Source organism: Hippocampus zosterae, chromosome 15, assembly GCF_025434085.1.
Source record: "Hippocampus zosterae strain Florida chromosome 15, ASM2543408v3, whole genome shotgun sequence".
NCBI classification, from domain to species: domain Eukaryota; kingdom Metazoa; phylum Chordata; class Actinopteri; order Syngnathiformes; family Syngnathidae; genus Hippocampus; species Hippocampus zosterae.
In genome coordinates this window covers 2,324,094-2,346,814 of record NC_067465.1, presented here as the reverse complement: position 1 = coordinate 2,346,814, position 22,721 = coordinate 2,324,094, and the positions used below count along the sequence as shown (strand labels likewise).

General features: G+C 42.7%; 5 protein-coding genes and 1 long non-coding RNA gene across 6 annotated transcripts in view; 3 read left to right on the top strand and 3 right to left on the bottom strand.

The window, feature by feature from the left end:
* The window catches only part of LOC127615951 (transcription factor BTF3 homolog 4-like), a 135,699-nt gene that overhangs the window by 109,817 nt on the left and 3,161 nt on the right, over window positions 1–22,721 (top strand). The window lies entirely within an intron of this gene.
* Window positions 80–6,024, bottom strand: slc25a24l (solute carrier family 25 member 24, like). The gene is made up of 11 exons (XM_052087292.1): window positions 5,434–6,024; window positions 5,068–5,233; window positions 4,856–4,982; window positions 3,416–3,503; window positions 2,810–2,921; window positions 2,256–2,414; window positions 1,573–1,710; window positions 1,386–1,496; window positions 915–1,082; window positions 694–832; window positions 80–439 (listed from the first exon to the last, which is right to left on the bottom strand). Exons 2-11 carry the CDS (start codon window positions 5,188–5,190, stop codon window positions 249–251), a joined length of 1,356 nt encoding a protein of 451 aa, XP_051943252.1. The 5' UTR covers window positions 5,191–5,233; window positions 5,434–6,024; the 3' UTR covers window positions 80–248.
* On the top strand, window positions 6,062–9,071 carry dnajb4 (DnaJ heat shock protein family (Hsp40) member B4). The gene is made up of 3 exons (XM_052087304.1): window positions 6,062–6,479; window positions 6,862–7,454; window positions 8,536–9,071. Exons 1-3 carry the CDS (start codon window positions 6,269–6,271, stop codon window positions 8,764–8,766), a joined length of 1,035 nt encoding a protein of 344 aa, XP_051943264.1. The 5' UTR covers window positions 6,062–6,268; the 3' UTR covers window positions 8,767–9,071.
* LOC127615958 (uncharacterized) lies at window positions 6,783–10,056 on the bottom strand. Its single transcript, XR_007966997.1, has 4 exons — window positions 9,911–10,056; window positions 9,682–9,831; window positions 8,513–8,656; window positions 6,783–7,229 (listed from the first exon to the last, which is right to left on the bottom strand). It is a non-coding gene; the product is annotated as an uncharacterized LOC127615958 (long non-coding RNA).
* On the top strand, window positions 10,112–17,979 carry gipc2 (GIPC PDZ domain containing family, member 2). The gene is made up of 5 exons (XM_052087315.1): window positions 10,112–10,414; window positions 14,694–14,879; window positions 16,228–16,408; window positions 17,105–17,386; window positions 17,822–17,979. Exons 1-4 carry the CDS (start codon window positions 10,112–10,114, stop codon window positions 17,251–17,253), a joined length of 819 nt encoding a protein of 272 aa, XP_051943275.1. The 3' UTR covers window positions 17,254–17,386; window positions 17,822–17,979.
* txndc12 (thioredoxin domain containing 12 (endoplasmic reticulum)) lies at window positions 18,761–21,870 on the bottom strand. Its single transcript, XM_052087328.1, has 7 exons — window positions 21,750–21,870; window positions 21,089–21,149; window positions 20,649–20,701; window positions 20,498–20,571; window positions 20,352–20,421; window positions 20,189–20,272; window positions 18,761–19,335 (listed from the first exon to the last, which is right to left on the bottom strand). The coding sequence occupies exons 1-7, from the start codon at window positions 21,847–21,849 to the stop codon at window positions 19,256–19,258; spliced, it is 522 nt and encodes a 173-aa protein (XP_051943288.1). The 5' UTR covers window positions 21,850–21,870; the 3' UTR covers window positions 18,761–19,255.

Here is a 22,721-nt window from a genome sequence, read left to right as displayed (position 1 = left end):
ATAATTGCTCCACACAGTGGAAGGACTTTTCATTGAGACATGTACGTTACATTACACACACTTTTAACAAAAACAATCGTTTGCTTGTGAGCAAAAGAAAGTTGTGCATGAGTCAGAACAACCGCTGTGGCTGATCTGACCAAGAATACCACTTTTTTATTGCTTGGAACACTGAGAAACACGAGGAAAAGTTTGCATATTTTTCTGCAAATTTTGTGTGGCACAAGATTCAATTACTCTGCCACTCTTCATGTGCTTGTAGAGGAAAACATGTTTTCAAATGTTCTGCATAAGGTGAAGTTCATGAGGGCGCACGGAACGGCCCTGATGAAGCTGGCCCCCATTCCGTTGTAGTAGCCCCGCAGTCCATGTCTTTTGTATATCCCGATGAGCCCTTGAAGGATGCCTGACGACGCGGCCTGTGAGCTGGAACAGACAGCTGGGAAACAAGAAAGCAGGTGATGAAATTGTCAGAAATGATCCAAAACAACCTATTTTTTCCACTGCACAGTACCTTGTCAGCAAAACCATGGACCTGGTCCATGTGGTTGAGGAAAACAAGTGAAAGTAAACACTCCAAATGTTCTTATGTGGGATGTGTTCAACATAATCAATTTGACAGAGAAAACTAACCAAGGCAACTTGTACGGTGGAAAAAAACGGCGTGTATGCACTGATGCGAGAGGCCTCTACCTTGCGCCTGCTGCTGCGTTCTTATCACTGCCAGAGGGTAGCTGCTCACTTGTCCGCAAGCAAAGGCCACAAAACTGAAGAAGAAGAGCCTGGAGTCGCTGCTGTAGGCTGGATCGCTCTGGGCCCAGGTCATGATCGACTTGTGATGTCACAAATGAATAATCTTTTAGCGTTGTGGTTACCAGACTGGGGTTGCGAGTATTTGCTCTGTACCCAATTACCTGATGGACTGCACATTCTACTCCAGCATACGGAATCATGCAGAGGATGCTGGGCTTAAATCCTCTGTAAAACGACGTCAAGGGCTCGTTTTGGTAAATAGATCGAGCGCAAGCCACTACGCCATGATAGGCGCCTACTCGCTGCAGGTTGAGCCGCACCTTCAACACCTGTTGGAACATAATAGAGGAGGGGCACCACTTAAGGATATTCTGCAAAATCTTGCAGATGTTGGGGGCACGGCAGCTAAAATGGTGGATAAATGACAGATCTTCTAATTACGGTTTTGCTGCAGCAATTTTGTAGGATCTCTATGAGACAAAGTCATCTGCGTTCCTCAGTTAATGTGCAAATATTCCTGTTGGTGTCCTTGAGCATCATTGCCGATGACAACAAAGCAATCTGATTGGCATTCCCGTCCCACTGATGGCTCATTATTGCATTATTATTAACAATTTGTCTCTTTGTGATACCTCCAGAGGGTAGAAGACAGCGTGAGCCACAGCACCAGACACGCAACCCAAGCCAAAGCGTTGATGCACGCTCAGACTCCCCTGACTTCTGCCCTGCATGGACACCTTCATCTGAATCCAGACGAAGGAACATTCATTAGAAACAAAGAGTCAGAGAGTTTGTTTGATGGCTGAGGTACAGACCCACCTGCGCGTAGATGAGACACTGGAGTGTGGACTGTGGCGTTCCCTTCAGGACATTGACAGCATTGCCCTGCCACATAGAACGAAGGCCACCAACCCTAAGCTCCTGGAAGCCCCGAGAAAAGGCCTTGGGGCCATAAAACTGCCAAAACAACAACGTGATGATGTCACAAAAAGATGTTTTATTCACATGAAACGGTTTTTGATCCACACTTTCGTCTTTTTTTACACGAGACCACTGAGACCAAAACACATCACTTCAACTTTCTTTTCATAAGCAGGCTTTCATGTTGTCAAGAAAAAGCATCTTGCTTCTTTAGTGAAATATCGACTTGTCATTTATCCTCCTGTGCCATTCATACAGAACCCACTGAAAGACAATTGAAGACACGGAATTGATCTACCTGTGCCTATTATACATTAACCACTATAAGCAGAATACCAGTCTTACTGTAACCGTGTACGGTTTCGCATAGCATTCTCTCAAGACTAAAGATTGATAAGCTGATTTTTTTTTTCCAGACCCCATTTTGCCAGAAAATGATAGCTTTTACAAGGCAACATAAAAGGGACTGAAGTCGCAGCTATGCAAGATGCGAGGGTGACAGAATCTATTTGTGCTAGTCTTCAGGGGCCGTAACAAAATCTGTACAGACAAATTAAACAAATCCGTATAATGATGCTGACCTGTAGCTGGGTCTTGAGGCGGTCGATGGGGGCTGTTGCCGTCCGAGACACAGCGTCAGCCAAACTAGCACCGAGAACAAACGTCCTCCACGCACCAATGCCGGAACTCTCATCGGGATACTCGAGGGCCAGCGCTCTGCTCTCACCCACGTCGAATACCTGCCCGAAGACAAGCACAGCCAAAAACACTCCAAATTGACTATCAAATAAACTCTATTAAAGTACTAATTGTCCATCTCATTTCAAAGAGGAGATATGTTCCTTTTCGCAGCCAACAATTATTACGTTGAGTTTGGCTGCTCTACCTTTGCTTTTTTTCCAGGTACTTTCGCTTCTACCCACATTCCAAAAACAGAAAATGTTAGACCGATTGAAGACTCTAAATTCTCCATAGATGTAAATGGTTGTTTATATTGGATGCAATTGGATGGCGACCGGTCAAAGCTTTACTCCGCATCGCAGCAAAATTCAGCTGTGATAGGCTTCGGCTCACCTCTGACTCTAATGAGGACAAGCCCTATATAAAATGGATGAAGGGATGTTTGGAGTCTTACCAGACTGTGTTTCCACGACGACACCAGCTCACCGATGTTATCCACAGGTTTGAGAATAACATGCTGCAAGAACTCATCCCAGTCCACTGTCATGGAGCCGTCCGTGTCCATCCTGTAAGTGTCAGAAAATTGTGAGTGCACAATGTTACAATAGTGGCCTGAGTAGGACTTTGTCACCCAAAAAAACGTGTGTGCTGCTTACCCGTACTTGTAGTTATTGGTAACAATAGTCATTTATAGTCACATTCTTGAAGGAATTCCGGGTTGACTAATTTATGAATGAATATTATCCTTTATAGTGGAACCTCCAAAGTCAAAGCTTTAAAAAAATGGGACCATAGAGAACACAACAAACAATTTGGGAAGCAAGAAATGTCACTTTCTGTGGCGCAGGAAAGGGTCGGGCTCCTCATTAGTCGAGACAATGTAATTCATTCAAAATCAATCTCACACACAAATTAATTGGATCAATAACATAAGTAGCGCATAGCTTTACCAACCAACTATCCATTGCAGTCTTCAAAACATGAGTCATTTTATAATCACGTTCCACTTTGGAGGTTCTGGTGTTATTCAATGTTGTGTAGTGGGTAAAAGGGGTCTTACATTTGTATTACTTTATTGGCATGGGCCTTTGAAATGACCACTCCTAACTCCTTAAACAAACATATGATCTCCTCCTGGTCAATGAGCCCTGATCAAAAAAGAGACGCACAAGCAATTATTGTATGCAACGTAGCAGGATAAATGTTTGTTGATTGATGTATGATGACAACAAAGGTAGATACAGTACACTAGCACATCGGATCAGACCTGCAACTTTTACAGGCTTTACATAATTCTTATTTGAGCTTGTGCAACTTTTGGGGGATTTACGGTAGGCCCGTTTTAATGTGCGCACCTATTTTGGTACAGTATATAGTAGTTTTATTGTGTACAGAGCAACTTGTGTGTATGATTTCTTAACAATAGTTTTATCTTAACCTCCACAACAATTATGGTATAAACATCTATAGTCTCTTCTTGACCTGTTCAACATTTGGGGGTTTCGTGTTAGTTTAAGTTTATCATGTGCAAACTTTAGGAGATTTACGATATTCTTGTTTTAATCCGCGCGATTTTATGGGATTCACGGTCGATTTATTTTTAAAGAGTCCACCTTTTGAGGGATTTACTAGTGTGAAATTTTAGCATATACCACGTTTGGAAAATTTACAGTAATTTCATTCTATTCTATGCAAGATTTTGCTAATTTGTTCATTTTCCAACTGAAGTGATGACATGCACATTGAGAATTTGCCAGATTACAATGTCAGAATGTCATCTCAGACTATGAAAGAAGAGGGAAATTCTGAGCTTTCTGTTTGTGAGATTCCAATTACCATGTACACCTGTTACACCTGCATTGTGTACTCTATGAATCTGCTTTGCTGTTGTTTTTTTTTCATGTGTTCTATGAATACTGTTAAGGTGAGTTGAATCTTATTTTAAAACCTGCTACCTTTACATGGGTGCAACCCTATGAGGTTCATGGTTACCAGTGCAATTTTAGTGAATGGTTTATTCTTGTCTGATTTTAGCCTGCAAAATTCTTGGAAGATTTACGGCAACCTTATTCAAATGTTTGCGATGTTTATGGGATTGACTGGAGTCAACCTTCACAAATTTGGGGCATTCCTCATCCTTTTAACCATTGCAATTTATTTGAGAGAAATTATGTAATTTTATTTTAATTGCACAAGCTTTGGAGCGTTACCATCATCTAGTTCTAAGGTGCAACTCTTGGGTGATTTAAATATGCAACGTTTTGATTCTTTACGGTTGTCTTATTTTAACTGTGCATCGTAATATTCTTTTAATGTGTGCAACTTTTGTAGGGTTTACGATCTTTTAACTGACGACTGCTGCATTAGATGGTGCAGGTGCACCTAATGCTCTGGCCCGTGAGTGTAGGCTATTTTCTACATAACGATTAGTCATATTGTTGTGAACTTGTTAAAAAAATATACTTATATAAATGTCATTCATTTCGGCAGAGTTGCTTACCACTCTTGTTCTTGTCCAGGTGGTCAAAGCAAATCTTCCATTTCCTCTCTCGGTCCATCATGTAGCTGAGAAACTCGTTGTAATCCAATTGGCCATTGTTGTCATTATCATAGGAGTCAATGACATTCTATGTGTATGGGTGTGGGAGAGGAGCACATGTTCACTGAGCTGAGGAAAACGAAGTCAGCATCATGCAAGCCATAGAGATTTACCTGCACCTTAGCATCTGCCACCGAGATGCCGTGCGTGGTCATTTCACTGTGCAACTCTGACAACGAGATGAAACCATCCTGGTTCCGGTCCAACTTGACAAATAACCCTCGGAATTGATCCATTTGGTGATGATGATCCGCACCGCGCTGCAGCCTCGCTCACGCGCTGACTCACAACCAGACCAGACACTATAAATCACTAAGGCAATGCACCACATTGTCTTCTTGGTCCAGCAGGTGGCGCTGTATAGTTGTAGCTGATGGCCATTTGGACCAGTAAATTCCATATCATCATCTGAATAATCAAAGAAGAAGAAGAAAACACAATTCTTATAACAACACGGAAATTGCATATGTATTCAGTACCTAATAAAGTGATGACACTTTTCATCAAGAATGTAAGGTGGCCGATCCATAAACCTGCCATGACGTCACATCCAGGGACGCCACCGCTCACTTGGATGATACTGGAACACCAGGATAGTGGCTGACAACACGCCTAGGAATGATTCAATGATGTGCCAGCTGACTGCGATGGGTGTCATGAAACAGACTTAGAGCAAATAAAACAGGAAATGTTGTTTCAAAATAAATTCGTTTCATATTTTGATGCTCGCGCGACAAGTGTAGCTTCAATGTACGTTGGCCGGGAAGTATAAAAAAATCTAATTTACGTATCTTTAACATTTTCATTTAGTCTTTGCAAAATTTGATCTGTAGAACTTTGGGGTGGGGGGGGTGCTCCGACCCAAGGGAACGTAGCACAAGAGCACATTTCACATCTAACAGCCGTCCATTATAATTTGATTTTATTTCTTGATATTATATTTAATTATGTTTTTGAATTGATACAAAGTGGCGCTTTCTTTAATTATTGAAACCATGTAATAGATAAACTGGTTTGGTTTTATCCACAACTCGGAAGTGGAAATACCTGACTGTCAAGCTGTAGTTTGACATACTGTGGACGCCACAGAGAGAGGGAGATGCAAGTCTATTTAAAGGGTCACCCGGCACCAAGCACAGTCGAATAAGAATAACACAGGCGGTTCCACATCCTCCACGGGAGATGATTCACCCGCTCGGCGAACGCTAGTCTGGATAAATTCGACCCGAATTCCTGGCGAACAGAACCATTTTTTTCCCGACCCTACATCCTCTCCTTTTTCAATCACTGAGACTACGGACAAACGAACACAAAATGGGAAAAGATTACTACAAAACGCTTGGCATCAGTAAAGGAGCCACGGAAGAGGATATCAAGAAAGCATACAAAAAGCAGGCGTTGAAATGGCACCCAGACAAGAATAAATCTGCGGCAGCAGAGGAGAAATTCAAGGAGATTGCGGAGGCTTACGAAGTCCTTAGCGACCCCAAAAAAAGGGACATCTATGACCAGCATGGAGAAGAAGGTAACGGTATTTAAACTGTCAATCATTTGTCCCGTTCAGTATCGTGACATCATGGACTGATACGTGGTTCAGTCAAAATACACTCACACAATCACACACGATCAAAATTGATATCGATTTGTCGTAATGTGCCTAATTATTTCCTCTTGTAGTACTGTACAACGTATGTATCTACATGTATTTTTTAAAAACGAAAATTTGATGTCCAATATCAGTTAGCTGACATATTGCGATCTATATGTTCTTTGGATCATATGGATCATTATCTCGAATGATACACACTGGAAACAAAAGACAATTGGATTTGTGTGTAGTGACCCACAAAGGGAGGAAAATTATCTAGAGTTGAATGCTAAACCGTCTCATTTGGAATGTCCTTCAGGACTCAAGGGAGGAAGCGGTCCACCCGGTGACAGTCAAGGCAACAACTTTACATACACCTTCCATGGAGACCCCCACGCCACCTTTGCCACCTTCTTTGGCGGCTCCAACCCCTTTGAGATGTTCTTTGGGCGCAAGGCGGGCAACGCGCGTGACGACGAGGACATGGAGGTGGATGGAAACGACCCCTTCGGCTCTTTCAGCAGCTTCAACCTCAACGGATTCCCACGGGACGTGCACTCTGGCCAAGGCGGGCAACATCAACAGCAGCGGTGCAAGCAGGACCCGGCCATCGTCCACGAGCTCAGGGTCTCCCTGGAGGAGGTCTTCCATGGCTGCACCAAGCGGATGAAGATCTCTCGCAAGCGTCTGAATCCGGATGGTAGGACCATGCGCACGGAAGACAAGATTCTCACCATCGAGATTAAACGAGGGTGGAAGGAAGGGACCAAGATTACGTTCCCACGGGAAGGAGACGAGTCGCCCAACACCATCCCGGCGGACATTGTATTTGTCATTAAGGACAAGCCGCATCCACACTTCCGACGTGAGGGTTCTAACATCGTGTATCCCGTCCGGGTCAGCTTGCGACAGGTGAGATGCCAGTCTAGCTGAGATTAATGCCTTACCTTCAATAATATCACCATTGCAAACGCTAGATATTTTGGAGAAAAAAACCCACCACAATATGGAGTTTTGGTCATCAAACAAATTGTGTCGGTTTCTCTTCATGCTACAGTATCGATACACAAGCATTCAACTATCAAATAATTTTAACTTGGTGTGGGACAAAATATAATTCATTTGACATGTTTTCACCAACCATACAGTATCGATATATTAAGCGGTGACAATATTGATATCATGACTTATCACCTTTTCCTCGTCGTCCAATATAGATAAACAAAGCATCAGATGTTTTATCTCAAAGATCAGTTTTAATATAATATATAATATTTCACAAAATATTATGTAATTTTGTGATAGACCTTTTTTTTCTCCTTCCCATACGGCATCCACCACTACTGTATATAATATTATGATTGATGTATTTGTTTTGATTAGAGTAGCTAATGCTAACTTCCTACCCCGAACATCATTTCAATTTTTTGCTTGACATTTTTCCATCGTAAGTTCTACCAGAGTGTGTAAGGGTACTCCATAATTCCCAAATTTCGTCACTTGACATAAACGAGGGACGGTCGAGCTAATAATAGCCGGATGTGCGGGAAAATGTCACTATGGGAAACCGAGTGTGATTAAATGGTGTTTAAATATTTGTTCCGACTACTTTGAATGAATCATAGTCAGAGCGAGAGATTGAGAGAGACTGAGAGCTTCATATCTGTACAGGGAGTAGGAGGGATGGTAAAAATACATGGCGGGATCGTGCTTGCAGGTGGGCGGACGCAGTTGCGATTTGTCAATGCCGACGAGGCACCTTACATACAGTAAGTGCAGCAGTACTATGCTCATTCAGAAGGACTGGAAACAACCCTAAGCGGCATACACAGTGCAAGCTCATCTGGACCACTTGGATTCCAAGTCGTTTTTAATGGGGAATGTGAAAGGGGCTTTTACCCCTACACACAGGCACTATCCTTCCTGTTTCAGAACATTTGCAGGTGGAGTTTCATGACTTGTCAACTCACTGTTTCTCTTGTTTTCTCTGCAGTCGTTGTGTGGATGCTCAGTGACCGTGTCCACCATCGATGGCAACACATGCAACATGAAGATCACCGACGTGGTGAAGCCAGGCATGAGGAAAACGGTGGCGGGCCAGGGACTGCCTTTACCTAAAAACCCAGAGCAGAGAGGAGACCTGGTGGTGGAGTTTGATGTGAACTTTCCGGAAACGTTGCCCAGCAATGCGAAAGATGTCCTGAAGCGCCACCTACCCACTTAGAATAACCTAAGGGTCACACAGACCTGGATGAATGTGCAATTTCTATTTTTGACTTTTTTTGCAGGTTTTTTTCATAAATACCACGCATGCTAACACGTGGATGGAAGACTGGACCTTTTATGTACATGGGCCTGCTTCCCAGCTTTCACACGCTTTCGCCATAAATGTCCCGTGCTATGTGCCAAATGACAATCTCCCCGTTTCATTATTTTATGTGTTAAAAGTTTAGTCATCATTGTGCTTGTGTTTTAAAATGTTGTAAATGTTTTGGGGGCCCTGTGTGTATTAAACATAATATTTCTTATAAAGTAAAAACGCAGTTCTGTGGCCCAATTTTTTTTAAATTTAGCAATCTCTCTCTCTATATTTGGCATTTACTATAATTGAGTGGCACAAACTGATGTTCAAGTTTAACTGAGACAATGAATTGAGCTAGCCTCCTTGCAGTTCTCAGCTGCTGCTTATCAGCTGCCAACACTTTCAATTACATGACATGTGTGCCCACCAGGGGACGCTACATCACTCATCACGACTGAAATTTGGGAGTGGGCCTTAAGAGGGGTGAATTCATGAGGTCGAGGGGCCTCATTTGTTTTTAGCTCCAGCAACCCCATTCTCCCTCATCATACATAAATATTACAAAAAAAACTTAGAGGAATAATGTGCAAATGAGAGTAGTTAAAATACGGTGCAGTTTCTGACATTATATTTGCAATAATTGGGAAAATATATTACTGTAGGTAGGTATCCAAATAATGTTTATATTAATGTAAATACCATGTGCAAATGTTTTTTCATATTATGTAAACTAAGCAATGGTGGGGAACTTACTTCCTATTAGGAGCAATTTTAGAACCAGGATATACAGTATGTTGATTAATTTTTTAAAGAAAATTATTCTTCGTGATTTGGTACTTTTTGCTGGAATTGTGAAGAGATGCATTGAGGAAAATGTGTTGTTTCCAGTGGTGGCAGTCAGCTGGCAGGTATGTCTCATGAAATGACCGCTTGGGTGCACAGGTGTACCGGCGCTGTCTCCGCTGCTCCCAATGCGCCTGCGCCCATCTAAGGAGCGTACAGAGCGGCTATTGTTAGCCAGGCAGCGCGCAGGTTGCCTCTGTCACACACTTGATCCCCCGGCTACCTGTTGCTCGTTTTCCGCCGTCCGTCCCCCGCAGAAGTCGCCGTTTCGCGGGGAGCCGTGGTCAGGTGAGCGACGGAAAAGTATCCTCGGAACAAGGGGAAGTTAAGGAAGTTAAGCGAGACGGAAACAAGGAAGTAAAAACGAGATTTCAACAGGTTCAAATGTTTTAGCGGTTTAACGAGCTAACCGAGACGCACAAAAATGCCGCTGGGACCGTTTAGGAAAAAAAACAAGTCGACCAAGGAGCACCTGGTGGACAACGAGGAGGTCGGGGGCGGCCACCACGCAAACGCGGCTGGCTCGCTGCTTACCGGCGGCGGCGGCCACAAGTCGGCGGTGAACGGCGGCGGTGGCTTGCCCCCGCCGCCTGCCAACCTGCGGCCCAAGCTGGTCTTCCACACGCAGCTGGCCCACGGCAGCCCCACCGGCAGGATCGAAGGCTTCTCTAACGTCAAGGAGCTGTACGCCAAAATTGCTGACGCCTTTAACATCAGCCCACCCGAAGTAAGAACACCCACCCGCCTCACCCACTTACCAGGACACTTGATTTCAGTCAGGGGGCTTTACAAACTCAGTGTAGTGAACACCTAATCAAAAAGGAGGTTTCAAGCCGTTCAATGCCACTCTGTGCCGTCAACCCAAACATAAACCAAAGAGAACGGGACATTGTTTTAAACATGGAAACTATGTTGCCTTAAGAATCGACCAAGCAAACTCAATGATATCATAAATGGAAAAATGTCATTGACCTGCAAATGGTTAACAACGATTGTTGAATGTTTTTTTTGTATTGTGGCTCCGACAAAAAAAAATTGTATGAGTGGGTAACTACTTTCAGTCTTCCACTACAGTATGTAGCAAGATGTGACAGCCACAGTGTCCAAAACAAAAGCTGTCCCCCCCTCCCTCTTTTCAAAGTGTGAATGCACAGGCGGCTTTTGTGCATGTATGCACACTGGATGGTGAGAGATGCGTAGCTGTCTGGCGCCTTGCAAAAGGAGACAGACCAGGCAGGTTTTAGCCCATGGGTGTCATTTGTCCCATCACGTGTCTGTAACACTCACGAGGATGTTCGCATCTTTCTCTCGACCACTTTTGTGGTTAGCCTTGGCTTGTTCAAAATGTTCTTACGATAAATGCTGATAATGCCACTCAGGCCGGACAAATCAAAACACAGTAAATCCTGCTGCTGTTGGTACCGTGCTTTTCACACCGTTAACGATATAAACCTGCTGACTCGGAATGGTCATGATAAGAACAGCGCTCATAACAAAGTCATGTCACCAATCATTTGTGGCCCGGGAAAAAAAGAAAAGAGACAGAGTTGGCTCGTCGTAACCATGCATATTACAAACAGTGTGTGTAGGGAGATTTGACATTTAAAAAAAAAAAATCTTGATTTGTCCACCAAGGTTTGATAAAGTCAAATTATATGATAAATTCAATAACTCTACAAAGGGTTGTGCATCCACTCACATTAAGAGACAGACAGTGAATGCTGCAGTCATGTGTCGTGCTGGCCGTGGCAGGAAGTCCCTAACGTCCGGTTGTGGGGGTATTGCATCAAATTTGAGCAGATAACCTGTGCTACCCCGGGGAGCAGCTCTTCTTTGGGGCCCCTCCTTCCGTAATTATGCCCAGCCTTTATCACACTGGTTCTCATTGGATTGCGTATGTGTATTACATGCTGTGGTGGGCACTGCTGTTTGGGTTCGGAACCACGTTTCAATGGGAATGATGTTGTTTAGCGATGTTTATGGTTGTCTAATCAATGTGATAGAAAAGTTGCACTTGTGTCCTTTGTGTGTTCCTTTAAATCCAATCTATAGTCCACTGGACTGATCAAATTAACCTGTATTTCTGGTAACTAAAATGGCAACCATGACCTATGACATCATCTCATACATTCCCTTGTTTCACCGTCTTCATTGTTTATGTCTTCCGACCTGTTGTAACTGTCATATGCTTGAGCAGGAGTTTTTTTTTTTTTGCCTCACTCAAATTATCCTCAAAATTAGGGTAATTCGAGGGTGTTTTTTTTCCCTCCCCCTCTCCCTCCCTTGTGGCTTCTTTCTGACTTTCGGGTTGAGTGAACGCTGGCGCGTTTTGACTGCCGCTGCTCAACCCGTATTGTTTTGTGTTTTTTGTTATTGTAAAGTGTCCTTGGGTGTCTTGAAAGGCACTTATAAATAAAATGTATTATTATTATTATTATTATCTGGGTCCGCAGTCCAGTTGTTGTGGGCAGAAGATCCTCGGGTTCAAAGTCTATGCTTATACGGGCGGCTGTGGAGTTTGAGGTGTGGCCGTCGTTTGTCTGCCATTAAAATATGCGGCCTGCACAGCCGTGCTTACCTTGTGTTGATGTGATGAACTTTCTAATCCAACAGATTAAGTCGCGCAATCTCATTTGTTGAAAGGCGTCTGTGTGTGTGTAAATTACCGTATTTATTTCCATAGGTTGATTTTTTTTTTTTTTTCCCGGATGTTGTGCCAAGACAAGCGAGCTAGCGTTATCCTCAGAACTGTCCTTTGACCTTTTAGAATTGCTTTTAAAAGATTAACGAAGAGCCATTTTAATGAGAGGAGATGCCTTTGTTGCAGGAAATAGCGCGGTGTGTGTTTGAGCAAGACATTTATTTGTCACGGCATCTTGGTCGGTGCTGTCTATTTCGGTTGGCAGCAAAACAAGTTCTTATTGTACGTGCTCTCTTTGTACAGCTTATTAGCTCAGGGTGTTGCGCTATGTCAGGCTTTAACGATGAGTTCGTTGTGCTCCCGACGTGACGCCACCCTGGCTGTCACGATGGAACATCACACATTCACACTGTGAGGTTAATGATTGCACGGCCTTGATGCTGATGACTGTCATTTCCTATTTAAAAGCAGACTCTGTCGACCTCAGCACTTTGTGTTCGCCGTTAAAAGCAGCTGGCATAGGAACATGAGACAAAGATGCACTTGAGTCGAAATATACTGTACCTGTATATAGAAATGACAGCCAACCCAGAGCGACGTTCAAGTGCGGCGCATTTATTTAGCTGCTCTTCAAAGCACAGAGCAGCGAGCACCTGTCGGCGGAGGCTGGTGTTTGTGTGCGAGACTAGCTGTCCGTGTTGAATCACACTTTATTCCCAGATGCCATTTCGAAGCAGAAATGGAGCCATCGGTCATGTGGAGCACTGAGCACCAGTGTTGCTTCTGGTCGCTTGATTAGTTTTTTTTAAATTTTGATGGGTTTCCACTTCCTGCTTTTGTTCAAGTTCTTATGGCTGTTATTTTGATAGGTTTCTACTTCCGTTCCCTTAAATTCTTGCCAACGAAGGATTGGAAGGAGACAGATTTCCTGTAAATGGCAAAATGCATTCGTTTTTGCGATTTGAGCCGAGATGTACTGGAGACTGCGACATTAGCTTGTAGTGTTAGCCGCTAGCGCCCATATAATGTTGAAAACTTTTGTGGTTGGTTTCATGTTGTCTCTTTATATAATGTAAATTTCCCCATTGTGGGACGAATAAAGGTTATCTAATCTTATATATTATGCTGGTTAAAGGGTGTTGTATTGTTTTGATATAATACTATTGTAGTTATGGTAAGTTTAGGACAAGTCAAAATGGTGGTTCCCCTCATCCACTGCGCACATGAATGGCCTTGTGCATGTCGATTGTAGTTAAATACGTACATTAAGGCACTTCATCCATGCGGTTCTCGATGCCGTGGGAGGTGTGGTGAGTGGGAATGGGGAGGGAGAAGCTTGCTCATGGCAGCCAACAGCACGAAGGGCACAGCGGGGAGGTGAGCCGCGCTGAGAGCTGCCTGGGGGGCCGAGAAGCTGCTTAAAGCTGCTAGAAGCCTTGGTAACGGGCTGTAGGCGGGCTCTAGTGTACCTCCTGGTGGAGGCCTGAGAAAGGTGGGGGCGGGGTGGATGAGTGGCGGTGTTCGGGGGTTATGGCGAAAGAAAGTAGACCCTCACATTCGGTCCTTTCCTCTCGCGGCCCCCTTTCCATTATCAACCTCTTCTATTATGGGCCGGTTACCCATGGAGATGCATGTTGGTGAACGCGAGTGTGTGTGTATGTGTGTGAGCAGAGCTTGTTGGTAGGCAGCAAAAACAAGGCGTGATTTGTCACAGTGATTCACTCCCTTCTTAAATGAGCGAAGCGTTCTAGCTTTTGCCTCCACATATGATTGATCAAAATTCAATTCCATGGATTGGAATGAATAAATAATGATTCAACAAATCAAATTTAGAATTGAAAGTTAGTACTCGCTAGTCCAAAATAGTGCAAGCAAAAACTCATCCAACCCTCGAGGTCCTCACTGAGATGAAGTGTCACGGGAATGGCTGATGTCATGCTTTGTAAGGGGTGTTTTCTTTGTTTGAACTTTCTGTGTTTCCTATGAAATGCACCTTTCCCTTCCATCCAGCTTTCGCACTGACTTGCATAGGTGTACCCGATGTTTTTGTACCCTCTGAATGTCGATCACACGTAGCTAAAATTTGTGTTGTGCGTAATGGAGAGCAGCAAAGTAATGGCAGCCATCGGAGCGCATGCTGGGTGTCGATCTGTTTAAAGTGCTGTGAAATCAGCTTAGTGCTTCTGCTGATCACACTGATGAGCCCTCTAAAGTGTGAAGGTCATTTGTCTTTTTTTTTTTTTTTAAAGACACTCACACACACTGATGACACTCAGGGCCGTCAGTGATTAACATGCCTTCTGGCTGTTGGATGATCCAAATTCACTGGATTGTCTAATTTCTTTTTTTTTTTTTGGTCACTTAGATCCTCTTTTGCACCCTCAATACACACAAGATTGACATGGACAAGCTGCTGGGTGGCCAGATTGGACTGGAGGACTTCATCTTCGCCCACGTCCGGGGCATCAAGAAGGAGGTCGAGGTGTTAAAGTCGGAGGACGCGCTGGGCCTTACCATCACTGACAACGGCGCAGGGTGCGCCTTCATCAAGGTAGACCAGTGCTTCATCTCCACGGATGATGAGAAAAATTTCCCATTCTTTATTATTATTTTTTTTTAACTTGTCCCCCATTAAATTCTGAAAATGTTACCCCAATACAGCAAGTTTTCCCCATTGTTTTACTTTTAGGTCATCTACAATGTTTTTCACCCTTTCCATAGTAGCTGGCTGGATCTCTTCAGTCACTAGCATGTGAATAATGAATGATAGGTTAAAAAAAAAAAATCAGCTAATAGGTGAGTTCTGAATCACAAATATGTGGTGTTCCATGTGTGCTCTTGAACGCCAACATAATTTGTGTACACTAAAAATAATAACCAAACAAAAAAATTTGAATGTCTTGTAAAATTTCAATTAAAATGCAAATTCCACAAAGTTGAAATGGTCAAGATACAGAAAATAAGTTACCGGTAAATTAACTCTAAAATAAAGGTACAATTAAAAAAAATACAATTAAAACACATTTATTTTAAAATTATACAGTGGTTAATGTCTTTCAACACTTGCCCTACCACTAATAATCATGAAGTAGGTTTGATAATGTCAGACGTGTATTCCATTTGGTGTCCGCGTCTTCCAGACACAACCAATCAACGATCCGTTCACACAATTGACGCGATTCTGTTGCTTTGATGCCAAAGCAGCTCCGTTGTTATCCCTGTGCCAAGAAGGAAGATTAGCTATTACGTTTGCTTTCTCTGGGGGGTGCTTGTGGGGTATTTTGTTTACAGTTTGGTGCTGGTCCAAATTGTCATGGTTGGGCCTTGGCTGAGGTCCACTGTGGCTTTGTTATGTTGCCACTGTGTAATAAGCTTACATGGTCTCAGTGTCTCACACACACACACACACACACGGCTTGCTCACATTTGCCACCATGCGATACCAAGGCAGCACTGCATGCTCACAATGTGACATTGTAAACTAGCTAATAAGATCTTGGAAAAAGTGACGACGGTAATATATGTTACTTTTTTTTTTAAGCATGAAAAGTATTTAAGACAGACGTCTGAGCACTTTATAGTAAACTGGGGATTAGGACGGTTTAAAGATTATAAAGTAGGTCAGGAGATATTTAGGAGGAGCGTTATGGACAAAAATATTGGGACAACTGACCATTCAACACAAACCAGCAAAGTCCAGTCTTAAGTGGAATGTTTGGTACTGCACAAGGAATGCAGGAAATCTTGGTGCACATTCTATTTATTTGCATTATTACTGCATTTAATGGTTTTCTCCTTAAAGCTCCTTTCACACCGCCTATTAAAACCATGATCTTTCAGGGTTTTTTTTCTTGTCAATAATCAAAAGTGTCTTTCCATGTGTGTGTGTCGGTTGGAAGCGCATCAAAGAGGGCAGCGTGGTTGACAAGGTGAAGGTGATCTGCGTGGGCGACCACATTGAGCGCATTAACGGCCGCAACATCGTGGGCACACGCCACTACGAGGTGGCCCGCATGCTCAAGGAGCTGCACAGGAACGAGACCTTCACCCTCAAGCTGGTGGAGCCCATGAAGGCCTTTGGTGAGCGACGCAAAGACACACATGGAATACAGGAGAGGCCGAGGGCCGCCAACATGTTTATATTTTAAATTGGCTAGCCATTTTACTTTAGCTCAGTTGTGTAAGGTGAGACGGTTATACTGTGCGTTGGGTAAATTGCACTTTAGTTTCTTTGATTAGGTGTGAAGTGCTCAGACTTTGTACAGTCTGTCTTATACACACTGTCTTTCTGTCTATCGGCTTATTGCTCGACCAGAACAGTCTGTGTGGAAGAATAATCACAACAAAATTCTGCGATATAGCAAATCATTCACAATACATTTACTTTTTTTAAAAAGAATGTGTTGCAGTGAACCAGCCGCGTTATTATGGGGAGCAGCCGTCTGTTTTTCATAAAGAAAAATAGCACTGAAAACGCACACACTGCAGTGGTTTGTGGTTTTATTGACATCAAGACAGAGCTGCAGTCTGAACGTTTAGCATGCCGTTAGTTTAGTGTGAGTGTCTGCTCCATGCTCCTTGGGAGTGTTTTCATTTTTCATTGGTGTGTTTGTCTTTGCCATTCAATAAATCAGCAACTGTGGTTCTCCTTTTTTTGTTTCTCACTCTCTTCAAATGAATGCCGTTTGTGTGAAGCCACCACTGGCTCATTTAACCATATTCACCCCAAAGGGATTACTAGATGAGGTGAAATCTCAATTCTTTGTTTACTGGCAGAAATGTTGGAGCCGAGGTCCAAGGGCGCCAAGCCCAACAGTGACAACAAAATTGGGAACGGCAAGGGAACGCTTCGACTTCGCTCCAAGGGCCCGGCCACAGTGGAGGATGAGGCAAGTGCTGTAACTCATCAATATACTGTATTGTAAAAACGGATAAAAAAAAGCATGTTAAACACTTGAGTTTTTTGCATTGTGCAGCCAACAGAGTTTGAAGAGAAAGCAGTGAAAAAGGTGGATGACCTGCTGGAGAGCTACATGGGTATCAGAGACACAGAACTTGGTGAGTGTCCACGTCCACCAGCCACCTCACAGAATACACACAACATTGCACCAGAAGGCATCGAATTAGAACACCAATAGCTTAGTTTTGAAATACACATAAAACCAACATTTGGGTTTTTTCGTACGAGATCAGAAGAGCCACACACTGCCCGTTAGTCTGCACTCTGCGTCACAGCGATCAATGCATTGGTGGCACGTGTTACGCAATATACAATGTACAGTACGTCATCCGTCTATCTTCGACAGTTCTCAAATTTAGGAAAATAAAAAATGACTTTTATTTTGTTGATTAAAATAGATTGCACAAAAGTTCAATAAAAAAATGAACCTGAATAAATGCTTGAATATTAAAAACAGTTCAGAAAGATGAAATGCAAACTACTCTGAAAAGAGAAATACGAGTGACGTTTTTCAAATTGGAATTTGCATCCAGCTGCTACCATGGTGGAAGTTGGGCGTGACAAAAAGAACCCTGACGAGTTCGCCATGGCACTTGATGAGACCCTCGGCGACTTCGCCTTTCCGGACGAGTTTGTCTTCGACGTGTGGGGGGCCATCGGAGACGCCAAGCAAGGAAGGTTCTAGGTTGACGGTCACCCTCCAGCAAAGCTCTGAAAACAACACGCACACACAAGCAAGTCTTGTGGTGGCTTGATGTTGCTTTGGCGAAGTGCACGGGACACTTCTCCTGCCTGAACATTTAATTTAACACATGATAGTAGTGTCATTTTTAAAACCACTTTTTTAAGAGTTTTTTTTAAGGTATGCACATAGTATGATCAAGCTGATTTCTCAGCTGTAATTTTAGCAATCGTTTACTTACGTTTGGTTGGTTTCAAGGGGACATATTACGCGAAGTGGACTATTTAATCACCTGTACACAGTTGGGTGATTGAGTGTGAAATTAAACAACCAAGTAAATAATTTGTCACCTGTCTGGTTTCCAAATCGATTAGACGGATTTATACCACCCTGCATGCTGGCTGACTTACTTGCCATATTTTCTTCTGTCTTAATGGCCACACCAACGTTGACGTACTGTAAGTCATTCAATCTTTTTCTTTTTTTACTTTAGTCTATCTGCAAGAGCATTTTAATCCAATACAAAGAGAGGCTAGCGGATAGACTAATTTTGAACATGGACTTTTTTTTTAAGTAGAAACAATGAAAAGAGCACATTTTATATGCTGTACATCATTTTGTCACTGAAAACAAAAAAGTCATACATCTAATTCAAAATGCAGCAGACGAATCACATAGCTGCGTCAAATACAAAATATTTTTTTCTGCGGACACAAAAAAAGGAATCACTACAGTTGGACAAAACTATTTGCTGTGTATTTGACTCGGGACACAATTACCACACACAACGTTCACTACAAGAAACCTTTATTTGAATACTGGGTCTAAAATGAGAGGCAAAAAAAAACAGAAAATATATGTGCAAAAATAAATTCACATGTTGACGGAAACCATCTTAGGAAGTCTGAGGTGTTTCCAACTTAGCAGGTATAAGTAGTCGTGGCATTTTGGATTCTTTGATGTAGTCTAGAAGATGATACACACTGCACGTTAACGCTAAGGATTCAATTCAGAGTAACAATGTGATTATGTGCCAACTTCATGAACGTTTAAAAAAAAAAAAATCTTACAGTGTTTTAAAAATTGGCGACTCGATAAAAATTGACCGCCGGCACGTTTTAGAGCCTCAGTGTGGAAACCCCTGGAAAGTTGTGGGTCAGTTTGGCACTTGATTGACTTTACATCCATGACAGTACAGTATATGGTGATGTAAAAAGTAGTGTTGGTAACAATTTGAGCATCTCTATGAGGTGACCTAGCCCTTGCAGCTCGGACACACGCCTCCTTACAGCTCATCTCCGGTGTGGCTGAGCATGAAGGCGTCGCCCGTCAGCTTCTCCTGTGCCTCCTTCATCCCCGACACCACTACAAACATTAAATAAGAAAATATTAGGAAACAATGAGGCTAATTTAGAGAGTAACTCCCCTTGAGAGACTGAGTCTGGACTACACTGTGTGAAACATTATATAGAAGAAAACAGCCGCATGACAAATGGGTGCAACACCCCCGCTACCATGTCAAAGCCAACAGGTAAGCAGAGCTGCATTGACTTTTGTTGGATGCACAAATTAGAGCGGGTATCTGATCAGCAATTGAAGTTGCCAACACTGTGGGGAGGTATTTCTTTGGTGATATAACTGATCATTGTGAACAGTTAGGTTGCCTGGCTCGTCTGGCAAAAATATTGACCCACTGCGGCAACCGCAAACATACGATACAGTGTATACTACGTCTTTATGACTTGGTTCCAGTCCTACCACTGAGACGTAACCCATATTTGTATATAAGTCAGAAGGCGCCGTAGTCTATCACTAACTCATGTTATTTCAATAAGTCACAATTAAAGTAACATTTTTGCCCCAAAAAGCATAACAATATGTGACTGAGTTGAGAGCCTTGAGGAGCGCTACCAGTTCTCTGATGCAACAAGTAATTGTGACTTTAGGAGTATAAATTATAAATGAGTGGACCGAGTAGAAATGCTTGTGGAACTTAACAGGTCCAGAGTTGACACCGAGTACCGGTACATACATTTGTGAGTACATTTGGCCAAGATTATTTCCACAGTACTTTTGACATTTTTGTATGGTGGCGTTCCATGAAATTCTTCTAATGTAAACGATGTGCCTTGGCTCAATGGGTGGGAAATACTGTCATATGATGTGAATATTAACCTGGGCATCAACCAAAATTAAATTCTATCAAGTCCTTTGTTACCTTGCTCTGCACTGCTATAAAAGTACTTGTAGTTGGGATTCCCGACTTTGTTGGTGATTTCAGGGTGGACTTTACCACTGGGATCTGCAAAAACAGTGACTCCTTGTTTATGGATCAATGGCTGATAAACACACCAGGAATATTACGGACGGCATTGGAGTACCGAGGAAAAGGATACGGGGGATGTAACCTCCGTCGGGACTGAAGGCTTCATCCTTCGGCTCCTCCTCATCCTTTTGCGAACAAAAGACCAGCGTGAGATTGATGACAACTTCCCTCTTCTGGAATATTTACTGATGGGTTCCTTGCCTCCAGGTTGACCATCACAAAGTTGTGGGCGAGTTCTGAGATCTCTTTGGACGCAGCGAACTTAGGCTTAAGCGCTGGAAAGAGCCAAAATGAAACTGTTAGCCTATCCTGACATCATCCGTGCGCTGTGTTTGTGTAACTCACTATTTACCTTTGCAGGCTCCGCACCAGGTCTTGTGAATGATGACCATGAGGGGCAGACCGCTGGTAAGACATAAATGCACCACAACATCAAACTCAGTTTCCAAAAAAGAATAATAGTCATGAAAACACAATGTTTTTAGTCACATTTTACATTAAGTGCAACTGTCAAAATAAAGGTGACATCAGGTGTGAAATTAAACAACCCAGTATTTGAATCCTCAAAATGTGTCTGGACTACTGCCCCCTTGCATAGTGTCTCCACTCATGACTAGTTGGTAATGTTGGCTGCGTTCACAATGCAGGATGTAGTAAAAAAAATCACGAGTTGTTTGAACCTTAGTGTGATTATGGCTGTTTGGTCCGCTAAGATTAATCCTTTGAAGATGTCTACGCTAAACGATTACTGTGCTTTTTATGTTATCCAAAGACTAAGCCCAGTCAACTTGCCTGGCTGCCGCCTCGTTCTTGCCATCTTCCAGCGTCCTCCAGTGGATGTTGTCTCCAAAACCTGCAAAGGAGAGAGTCACTTAAAGGCTGTCCCTTTCACGCAGTTCCATTGCCCACTACTGAGCCCAAGTTGGTTGGTAGGGAGTTCTACCAAAACAAATCATGAGTGACTCGCTGTGTTGACTCCTGGGGTACAAGCCGGAAGTCATAACAACATACAAAAGACAAGCATACAAAAGAGTGAAACTTGACATCACCCACTTGTCGCAAGTAACTGGGTGTTTTCTAATTTTAATTAAGTCCGACCCACTTCTATGCAAAGTATGTGGCTGTATTTCTGAAATGTTCTGAAATATTTCGACAGAAACCATCAAATCAGAGAATCCAATCTCCGTCATACACAATAACGCCATAAAGTAATAACCACATGGAAACGATTGCCGTTAAAGTTGGGAAATTCCACCATTCAGTTTAATTGGATATTTCTGATGTAACGTGAAATTTATGAAACGTAAAAAAACTGTCACCAGGATATATTAAATATGTTAATTATTTGACATTTGCAATGCTAGAATCGGTCGATAAATTAGACAGGAATATAATTACGTATAATTGGCGGACAAGCTAATAAACAAGCTCAAACGCCAACTTCAATACTCGCCTTTGCCGCTCGACGCCTCAACGATATGTTGAAAACACGACAAAGACAGAAAAGCGTACAACGCCGTGAATAAAACGGCGTTAAATAAAAAAGCCTGCATCTCTTATTTCTGTTTTTTAAGGTAAAACTGACCCCGATAGACAAATAGGCACCTACAGTAGCGCCGCGCGAGAACCCGGATGTCCAAACATTCAGTTTCATAATAAAAGTGTTTATAAAAGTGTAAACACGATTCACTCGCTCCCTATGATTTCATTACATTGGATTGATGATCAATATATTATCAAAAGTTACTATTACATATTAAATAGAACACTAGTGGTATCAAGACAACGAATGGATACTCGATGTTTTACTTTTATTTTCCTTGGACTTTGGTCACGTGACTTTTACCCGACCGCGTGTTCCGGTGCGCTGCGCCTTGTTGTCAAGTTACACAACAAAATTGAGTTATGACACAAGAAGTGAAACCAACTCAACTTTTACGACGCGGTAATTAATACAAACGACGTAATTGCGGAATTTTACAGTTTTAGTAAAAATTTCAAAGCAGTATTAAACTAGGGTGTCGTTATGTATGTACGGTTCCTACGCTTTAACGGGTGTTTCGAACATTGCTGACACTTATTTCGAAAGGATAAGCGGAAGTGTAGTGCCACTTCGTTATCGTTAACGAAAGCGTGCTCTCTACTAGCCTGACGAGTAGCAGAAGTGGCAGTAGTAGCTAAGCTCCAAGTGTTTCATCTTTTTCAAAGGTAAACCCGTAAAATAAATTGATTTTCAAATCGACCTTACATCGTTGGGGAGTTTAAATGTCCAAAAATTGAGCCGTTATGTGGGAAGCCTGTCATATTATCAGAGTTAGCCTCGCGCTAGGCTATTATTAGCCACTGTAGCCCCCGAACAATGTGTACAACATGTAACACACCCTTAATAATGTCGTCATTGAAAGCTTCACAAAGTGTTAAGTTA

Excerpts from the sequence above, each read along its gene's own strand:
- slc25a24l (XM_052087292.1), bottom strand. The coding sequence starts at position 5,190 with ATGGATCAATTCCGAGGGTTATTTGTCAAGTTGGACCGGAACCAGGAT. Across the intron at positions 4,983-5,067 it reads TGGCAGATGCTAAGGTGCAG|AATGTCATTGACTCCTATGA; the intron begins GTAAATCTCTAT and ends CCATACACATAG. Across the intron at positions 1,711-2,255 it reads GCCTCAAGACCCAGCTACAG|TTTTATGGCCCCAAGGCCTT; the intron begins GTCAGCATCATT and ends TTGTTTTGGCAG.
- dnajb4 (XM_052087304.1), top strand. The coding sequence starts at position 6,269 with ATGGGAAAAGATTACTACAAAACGCTTGGCATCAGTAAAGGAGCCACG. Across the intron at positions 6,480-6,861 it reads TGACCAGCATGGAGAAGAAG|GACTCAAGGGAGGAAGCGGT; the intron begins GTAACGGTATTT and ends AATGTCCTTCAG. Across the intron at positions 7,455-8,535 it reads TCCGGGTCAGCTTGCGACAG|TCGTTGTGTGGATGCTCAGT; the intron begins GTGAGATGCCAG and ends TTTTCTCTGCAG.
- txndc12 (XM_052087328.1), bottom strand. The coding sequence starts at position 21,849 with ATGCAGGCTTTTTTATTTAACGCCGTTTTATTCACGGCGTTGTACGCT. Across the intron at positions 20,422-20,497 it reads TTGTGATGGTCAACCTGGAG|GATGAGGAGGAGCCGAAGGA; the intron begins GCAAGGAACCCA and ends TGTTCGCAAAAG. Across the intron at positions 19,336-20,188 it reads TTATAGCAGTGCAGAGCAAG|TGGTGTCGGGGATGAAGGAG; the intron begins GTAACAAAGGAC and ends TAATGTTTGTAG.
- gipc2 (XM_052087315.1), top strand. The coding sequence starts at position 10,112 with ATGCCGCTGGGACCGTTTAGGAAAAAAAACAAGTCGACCAAGGAGCAC. Across the intron at positions 14,880-16,227 it reads CAGGGTGCGCCTTCATCAAG|CGCATCAAAGAGGGCAGCGT; the intron begins GTAGACCAGTGC and ends GTCGGTTGGAAG. Across the intron at positions 16,409-17,104 it reads GGAGCCCATGAAGGCCTTTG|AAATGTTGGAGCCGAGGTCC; the intron begins GTGAGCGACGCA and ends GTTTACTGGCAG.